Here is a 9,773-nt window from a genome sequence, read left to right as displayed (position 1 = left end):
TGTTTTACTGTCTACTGAAGAAAAAACAATTTAAGGATGGAATATAAATTAGCTAAATACGTGTCCCATTTTTTTCAATACTGTTTGCAAACTGAAAGGGGAATACTGTGGAAAATTTCAAAATGGCTCCTCATTAGTTGCCAATCGCCTTGCTAATTTTCAAGCACTTTATTTTTCTCCCTTAGTTCTCACTGCTTCCCTTTAAAAGCTGGGTTATTGTTAAAACAGGCAGAGTATATCATGTGTCCAATCTATTTTTTTCATGCCATGTACCAAGAAAACTTCCATTCAGGAGTAGAGGGACGTGTTCCATCCACATCATTAGAAGTTCCTTGACTGTTTAACTCAGATCATCTGTTTTGAAAGCTCCCCAGCTATCCCCTATCTAATCCAAATATGGCCCAGCCTGCCTCTTCCCAAACTCTCCTCTCCACAATATAATGCAAAACAGAAAGTACAAAGACCAAATAAAAATGTGCATATGTCATTTATTTTTAAAGTAATTTTTAAACTCATGAAATACAGTGTAAAAGTACAACAAAGGTACTGTGACCATTTAGATTAGAGATAATTAGGTTATTTACATGTGTGTATGTATATATACAAAGTGCAGATAAATACAGAAACACTACAAAATAAACAAAAATCTCATTATGATAATTTACTGAAGTACTTTTTTTTCTTTTCATATACCATATTGCAGTGTGTCATGTTAATTAATGGCTGCAGAAAAATTCTAAGATTGAAATACAGTATCTAAACACCTAGGAGTGATTTAAAATCCAAAGTATCTCCAAAATAAAAAGTATAAATAGAATTCTGAATTGGAAACTCTGTCATCTTCCCTGTCAAACCATGACTTTGCATTTGTAAAGGCTTCACTCTCGAAATTTAAGACCAGTTTTGCAGTTTTAGACACAAGTAGCCAACAATCACCGCTGACACCAAGTATAAGGTGCAGGAATTATCATGACAGTGTCTGGAAGTTGGTGGGGTGCCTTCAGTCAGGGAGGAGGCACTGTGGAAGAAGGCAAGAACAGATACTGAACTACTGACATGATGCCACATACATGGCAAATCCCACTATAGTTTTATTGTAAAAACTATAATGCAAAAGTGAGCACTCTTCCTACCTCAAAGGCAAACTTTGTTAGGGGCAAAGCCTTCTGTTAGGAACAAAGGTAACCGTGATTTCTATTATGTAACTGCCCCAAATTAGCCAATGAAGGCAAAAGGACATGGGAGATGCCTAACAGCTGCAATATAGGTGCCTTTTTAATATCTTCAGTGCTCACAATATAGAAAAAATAAGTTCATTGAAATGAAAACCCTTTTGCAGCAGCTGCTGGGAGGAGAGAAAGGATTACTTAGACAGAAAATTGCTTGTGTTATTTAAAACATCTTAGTAAAAGCAAAATCCACATTTTCTCTGTGGCAAGGAGACATTAGTTAAAGAAAACTAACTTCAAAGAGCGGCAAGAATAATTGGTCATTGTGTTTTAATCATATGTGTATGTATGTGTGTGTATGTATTCAGAAGAAATTTTACACAAAATACCTTTCAAAGACTTGGCTAAGTTATTCAGATCATTTCTGCCTTTCATCCTGAGATAAGGTCTCGATGTGCCCAGGTTTTTGTGAAGCTACTGGCAAAGAAAATCCTTTGTTTTCAGTATTAGAACATTTTATTTGGAGAAGGAATTAAGTGTGCTTTGGCTAATGTCCATAAAGAATATGATCATAGGTACTTGGTATTGATGATTTGAACACTGAAACACATTAATTACTCAATGTGTCTAGGCCTTGTCATATGTTTTGAATAGAAAAGAAAAAAATAGAAGATGAATTCACTTGGGAAGACTTTCATTTGAGGAACCATCCATCCAAACGTTAATGATCAGCACAAGTAAGTTTCAAATATAGTTGTGAAATCAAAGGAAACGCATACTGCCTATAGATAAAAGTTGGGCACTATGGCTTCTGTGCTTATAAGATAGAATTATGTGACTAGAAACTTTGGGGATTTTGCTGACTATTGAATTATTCTGAGGTTAAATCCATAGGTAGAGCTCTATATTTTTGTATATCTGATGTGGTCACCAAACACAATGAGCACTACAGAAGAGGAGTGTGTCACAAAAGTAGAGCAATGGATTAGGTGGGTTTTCAGGGATAATGCTAGTATTTCTCTAAAATTTAAATTTGAAATTAAATAAGAGTCTATAAGAAAAATAGAGCACCTTTTTTTCCCTCTATTTTAAGAGGGATTAATGTTGAAATATTAGATATTTTTCTCCATGGTTTCTGAAAGAGATAGGATAAAGAAAGAGTAGAGATGAGATAAAAAGGATACAGACTAACAAGAAATCTACTTTGGTTAATGATAATCATTCCACATCTATGAACATAGAAGAGTAATATGGGACATATTCAAGGAACAAAAACATTTAGAACAAACTTGCAAAGAAAGAAGTCAGCTATTTTTTGGCAGAAGCTATCTGTAGGCAAAGATAAGACAGACTTTGGATATTCTCCTGGCATAAAATATAGTAGTATTTTGAACTGCTTGTTAGGTTCTACTGCAAAACACTTTCAGTGTGTAGTGGTATAAGAAAACAGCTACATGGAGGAGAGATACATATTTTGTATGGAGACACTATTCACATGATATAAATAACAGTTACCATTATATAATACATTACAATTTCACCCTGATTACTAGGCAATCAATAGTTGTCATGGTCAAACCATAAGGCATTTATGAAAACTAAAAGATACAATTTTACCACAGTTGCATACTGCCTCTGTTTATAAGTAGGATGCTTTTCAAATTCTTTTAAGATTCTTTCCTGGATCATGAATTCTGGCACTACATTATCATTGGTCCAGATCCAGTATTCATTGGTATAAGGTGGAGTATCACACACATGGCCCATAACACTCCTCAGTGCAGACCAATCAGATTAAAATGTAATTGGAATATTTTTAAGAAAATAAATAAAAATATAATAGAAAATAGATAACATACTTTTCTGAGTCAATATGAAACCTAAAGAGAGGTCACTATGTACATTTTAGTGGCCCCTATTTCTGTATGAGTTTGATACTACTGGTTTAGGGAATTCCAATTTTATCATAGGATACTCTGGGGAAAACTCTCCAAACTGCTGTATATTGGCATATATAACTTAGAGTCAGAGTTGATTGGCACACAGGGAGTTAAGTGACTCACCTGTACTCAGGTAGCCACCATGCATCAGGAGGCAGGACCCAAAATCAGGTATTCCAGACTTCAAAGTCACTATATATCTGGCTGCCTCCATATTATTATTTCTTGTCTCATAATTTTCAGATTTCCCTGATACTTGGAGTCATGTAATTCATGTAGACTTGCTCTTAAGACATTTTAGTCTCATTTACAATCTGACTTTGGAAATGAGGTCTGATTTTTTAGAGTAATAAAAATTGAGAAAGTTCCCATTGCTAGGACAATGCAATAAGGTTGAAATCTCTAAGGTGTGGCACATTTTGAATAAGCACATTATGTCTGTAAAATAGTTAGAAAATTGTACAGAGAAAGACCAGTAGCAGACTATGAACCTCCATTAGCAAGACAGAAAGCTGGTTGCAACCTTTTGCCTGGTAAGTGTAATGACCCTCTTACAAATCAAGTACAAAAAAATGATCTATTAAGTCCTACTATTGCAATTATATGAGAGTGAATTTGGATGTGAAGACATTTTATTTGTGTTTAAGATCAAAGGTAGATTGAGATTTCTTCAATGTCTTCTAAGCAGCAGACATATTTCAGTTCTGAGTCTCTTATTAAAGAGAAGATGGCCTTTGGGGGGGGGGGGCGGAAACAAACTAACCTATTATAAAAGACTTTTTTTGAATTATGGGAAATGTATGTTCAGAAAAGATTTTCACAAATTACTTTTAAGTGAATCAAAAAAGATAACCTAAGACTATGCTCTGGCAAATGAAGAAAAAGCTATGAAATGTGAATGTCACATATAACTAAAGTATATCACAAACGTGAGAATAACATGAAAACCAAGGCTTTTGATCCAAGTCATGATTCTGGCAAGATAATTAGCATATAGGGAAATAATTGTTACTGAAATTATTATATTATGCCAGATAATGAGCAAAGAATACAATACAAACACTGAGAAAGCAACACAGTGAGAAAGCAAACAATGAGAAAGCAACACAGAAGTCAGATTTTCTGCATACTTAACAAGGGACAATGGGCAAATAACCTGTGGGTAGACTATTAATTTACAAGAAATATAATATTATTGATGCTGATGCCAATGTTATTAAACAATATTCAGGATTATAGTGCAAAAAGGACTTTATCATTTTACAAATGAGATAACAAAGTCCCAGAGGAATTTTAAAATGCTTAAGTTCCTCATTGTCATTCAACAGAACCAGGAATAGAACCCAAGGCTTCTGATTCCTAATCCCATGACATTTCCACAATTATTTGTTTTCTAAAACACTGCTGGCAATGATTCTTATAATATTATAAAGTCATTCTGTCTGTAACATTCATCACACTTGCTTTTCAGCCTTGAACATTTTGTCTCCTATTTGTCTCTCTCTTTTTCACTCTGTCTCTTTCTTTTTCAATTCTTAACCATCCATTTTCAGTTTTAAAAGCTTAAGTACTTTGTGGCATAGTTTTTTCTGCAATTGAGTATATTTTATCTTGTTTGTCTTAGGAAAGTCACTTTACAACAGGCTGAAGTCACCAATTATAATACAGAGTGAGATCCACAAAGTCAACACCTTATTATCCCTGCCTGTGGGGAATATTGAAATTGGCAGCAAAATAACATGGCAAATCCACCAAACTTGGCTGGGGTCCGAGTCTTGTTCCCTATTTCACTTCATGAGCCAGATGAATGGAAATATTTTTGCTCTATCTCCCCACAGTGTAGAGAAGAGCTCTAAGGACCAATATAAAGCTGTCAGCAAGGACAACCATTTCTACAAAATTAGAGGCAAATGTATGCTTCATAAGGTGCTAAATAATTAATTCTAAACTTGATAAACCATTAGTTTCCTTTTTAATTTGTGACAATTCACTTCAATCCCCAAGAAAATAAAGCTTATAAACAGAATGATATAAAAGACTACCAAGCCCCAGATATTATTCTAGTCCAAGAGTGAAGGAAGAAGCTAAGATGATCCAATTTAAACAGTATGTAGCTTTATATTTCTTTTTTCATTAGTACAGTCTCTAAAATATATAGTTTGTCCATCTAATGTCTTCACAGAAGACCTGTGTCAACTGTAGAAAAAAAATCTCAGAAAAAAAATAATGACAATATTTATAAAGCATTCTGAAATATTGTATAATGCATATGGTATCTGGTTCTGGGTTTTTACACTGTGTGTTCATATATAATTGGCTTATACTGTGTATTCATATATGTTTGGTGTTTTATTGGCTTCAGAATTGTGTTTCTGTGAAGAGTTCCTATCATACCTCAAGAAGAATATAAATAAAATTCTTATAATTATATTTATACAAAGGGGTAAAAATCTAGAAGTAAAGGAAATATCCATTACAAAATTAATTGAGTGCCTACTACTATGTGCAAGGCACTAAGATAAATTCCAAGATAAATAAGACAGAATCCCTGTTCTCAAGAGGCTTTTGGTAGTACAACAGATAAAACAAAGAAGCTAATGGGAGAGAATAATCACATTCTGGATGGGTTATGGTTTAATCAGTGTATAACCTAATTTGGCCTCATTTACATATTAATAATACACATTATTGCATATGAACATTACCATCTCCTCAGATAACAAATAAACATAAAATGATGTTGCAAATCTATTTCTTTGAAATGTTATGGACCAGCAAAAACTGACATGTAAAGAGAAATCAACTTTTTCTTCAAAGTTAAAAAACATGCAATTTAAATTATATTACAAAACATGATTTCTAGATACTTTAGGGAGCAGTGAGTTGGGATGAATACATTTGGTCAGGACTCCCAAAAATCTTGTAGCAGTTTCTTGGGCTATGAATTACCAGGACTGGATGACGAACTCAATATTTCTATTTCTAACTGTCATTATTAGGTTAAAAAAAAAAACCCTATGATTTCTCTTGATCAAAAAGCAAGTCATTTAAATAGAGTGCCAGCTTGAAAAGGCAGGCCAAAATTTTAAATCCATTTTGTTTCACTGACAGGGGAATTGCACAGATTGCCAGTAAAGAACTTGACAGAAATCGATCATCTTCACTGAGTGGGCTGATCCCCATATCTGTGTCAGATAAAACCATAGCACTTATTATTATTATTATTGTTACCATGGATACCATGAAGATACTGCCATCCACTAACTCTAATTAGAGGAAGACAACATAATTTTCTGGAACTAGTCCTGTTTTGCCTTCATAAGTTGCTTTTAACCATCCAGGTTCCACTGATGGGTAGACTGCAAAACAAAGACAAATGCATTATAATTTCTAATCATTCATTACATGAGAGAACACATTTAAATCCACATCAGGTTTTAAGGGCATTCTATAAACTGATCATAATATCATAGTCTCATCAGAGCTGATGAGGCTCAATGAAAATTCAGGGGCAACCGTGAAAAATTACCCAGACTCTCAGCATAGGAAGGAATCTCATAGAACCCAATTTGTTAAGAATCCTCCTTGACAGTATGTTCAACAGGTCAGATAGTCAGCAAACTTCTGCTTGAAGAGTTCTAGTAAAGGGAGCATAACCCCAGACAAGGTAGTTCAATTCACTTCTGGAGAGCCTTGGTCTTCATTTTAATAAAAGGCAGGTAGATCCTGCCTCTTGCTGTGTCCCCTCATTGTTCTTAGATCTGTCCTCTGAGGTCAAGAACAGGAAGATAAATCCCTCTTCCAATGACAGACTTTCAAATACTTTAAAGAGAAAATAATGTATGTTTTCTAAGCTAATCACCTCCAGAGCATTCAATAACTGATCCTTGTGCTGCTTAATCTTGATGGCCTTTTAAACACCCTAATAATCCCACTCTGGATATCCTCTAGCTAACCAAGGCTCTTACTAAAATGTGCTGTATAGAATTCAATAAAATATTCCAGTGGATGGTGGATAGGGTAGGGCAGAGTTGACCAGAAAAAAAGTAGAGTAGTCTCTTGAGAGATAGTCATCTCTTGAAACCTGAATTATGACTCTCTTAACAAAGGTTAATATTGTGTTAACTTTTTGTGCTATGATATCATATTATTAACTTTTTTATGAGGACTTTTCTGATTCCACCAGTTGCTAAGTGCCTCCCCAAACCTCTTATATTAATTTTGCATATTCATATATATGCATGGAGATATTTAATACATGTGCAATTTCCTCTGATAAAACAATCTACTTGAGGGCACAGACTGTTTCTGTTCTGTCTTTGTGTTCCCAGGGCCTATAATAATGCCTAGGATACCAGAAGGCACTTAATAAATGTTTTTTTAAATAATGTTGAACTAGCAGTACTTTAAAATTTCTACCTCTTTTTAGATATGTTACTAGTTAGCCTTTCTCCACATAGAATTTGTCAAGTTGATTTTTTAAACCCAAGTTTTATAAAAAAGCAACTTATTTGAATAGACTATTGGCTTACTTAACTTTATTCTCCTTCAATGGTAGCAAATGGATAAATGAAAAAGCATTTCTAAAGTGTTTACCATGTGTCAGGCACTGTGCTAAGTACTGGAAATACAACTAAGAAAATGAGAGTACTATTCCTGCTATCTGTCAAGGAACTACATTCTAATGGGAAAGAAAAACAGAGAAAGGAATACAGCTATAAGTGGTAGCCCTTAGGACAACAGGTCAGACAGTAACACCTACATAGCTGGAGACTGTAGCACTAGGCCAGATGGGAAGATCTTCTGGTCCTCTCTTTGACTGACAGAATTATACTTGTTGATTCCCTATTTATTCAAGCAGTATTAGTGGCCATATGCCCTTTGTCTCACAGAGGGTTGGCATGAAGAGGGGATAAAGGTTCTTTTCCTTGGTAGTGGTGATGGAAGGTCAATTTTTATCTGGGAGGTGAAAAAGGAACTAATAAAAGGCAAGTGTGGGGGAAGGGTTGGATTCTTATAGCATCTGCTCTATTGGAACCTCCAGAGTGGGCTTTGCATGGCAGATAAGTCAGAAGATGCAAGGAGTAGATGTCACCATTTCTGCTGCGTTTGTTAAGATTCCTAGTGCTTATTTATCCCTTTTAAAATTTATATTATTATATGATGTATTATATATATATATATATATATATATATATAAATGCTACATTATATATGTACCCATATATATGAGATACAAAAAGTGCTATATAAAATGCTACATAAATGCTAGCTATTATTATCTATGCCTTCATTGAAGTCACTTATACAAGTATTACACAGCACAACAGTCAATGACAAGTCTCATGAGCACTCCATTACAAGCTTCACTTCAAGTTGAATCTTCCAATTTCACTTTCCTAAGGAAGAAACTGAATCTTGGGGGTGGGATGTTAAGTTATTTGCCCAAGCTCATAAGTCTAATTAATAGCAGAGACAGGACTAAAATCAAGTCTCCTGACTCCCAATGTGGTATCCTTTTTATTCTGTCACTTTAGATTTTGTCTCTTAAAAATAGTCATCAAAGCCAACAATCAGCTATCATTTATTTGTATATAGAGCCCTGTGCTAGGTAAGTTACAGGTAGAGAGGGGAGGAGAGGCAAAGACTATTGCAGAAATAGATCTTACCCTCCTAGAGCTTGCAGTGTGGGAAAAATATATGAATAGACAAATTCAATGGAAATTTGTGAGTAGAAGTGAGTAGAATTAAAAACATCGCTTACCATTGGAAAATATTGCCCCTTGTGGGAAGGAGAGTTCATGACTGTGCTCAGCTTTACAGGAATACATAGCTTTAGCTTGGCTAAAACAAAGGAAGAAAAGTTGATGCACATCAAAGTATGTCCATTAAATGCATTTACATTTAAAACAATATTAAATGTGTTATTGTTTTGCCAAACTCTACTATTATTACTCCAAATAATCACTTATCTGATATATATATAGACATAGACATATACCTATATGATAACATACAGCACGGTATGGTAGACAGTGGGCTGATAGTCAGGAAGGCAAATTCTGCCATTGACATCTAACATACAGTTGTGTGACTTGGGATAGTTATTGAGTATCTCAGTAACCAGACAATTTTGTAAGAATAAAATTTACAGACTATTTGCTATTATTATAAACGTTTACATAGAAATGTTTACACAGGAAAAAGCATGGGTCTAAACCAAAAGATGCCTCTTCCCCAATATAAACACATACAGTATAAATATGTGTACATGTATGTGTAGTTATACATCTGTGATGAATGAAAAACCCTGATATGCAGAGTTTCTGAGTAATCTGGGTAGTTGGCAATCAATAAATTGACAGTTAGTGGTTTTTCTTGGTAATAAAAGACAAAAGACATTGAGAACCTGAAAGCCTCAAATAATCCTTGAAAGGGTCCCTTGTCAACTAAAAATCAACCTTGATTGGCAGACATATAATGAGGAAATGGGCTAGAAGTTTTTGGTCTTTTCTTTCTGATAATGTAGCTTGATCATGAGATTCAGTCACTTCCAGCAAAATGAAAATCTCTGTCCAGAGTACTCTGGTTTTTCTGGTTTGTTTTTTTTTTTTTTTCTTCATGAGCTGGGTCACCTTAAACTCTAATGAAGGGATACAAGGAC

General features: G+C 34.4%; 1 protein-coding gene across 1 annotated transcript in view; it reads right to left on the bottom strand.

The window, feature by feature from the left end:
* Positions 1 to 470: 470 nt before the first annotated feature.
* Positions 471 to 9,773, bottom strand: part of ARHGAP42 (Rho GTPase activating protein 42) — a 384,162-nt gene continuing 374,859 nt past the window's right edge. Inside the window, exons 23-24 of the mRNA XM_003764271.4 lie at positions 8,874 to 8,953; positions 471 to 6,468 (exon numbers count right to left, since the gene is read on the bottom strand). Of these exons, the coding sequence (XP_003764319.1) occupies positions 6,380 to 6,468; positions 8,874 to 8,953 (169 nt within the window). The 3' untranslated portion in view covers positions 471 to 6,379. The remainder of the gene's footprint in view (positions 6,469 to 8,873; positions 8,954 to 9,773) is intronic.

Source organism: Sarcophilus harrisii, chromosome 3 (assembly GCF_902635505.1).
Source record: "Sarcophilus harrisii chromosome 3, mSarHar1.11, whole genome shotgun sequence".
NCBI classification, from domain to species: Eukaryota; Metazoa; Chordata; class Mammalia; order Dasyuromorphia; family Dasyuridae; genus Sarcophilus; species Sarcophilus harrisii.
Note: the sequence above shows the minus strand (reverse complement) of the source record. Positions and strands in the feature narration are given on the sequence as shown.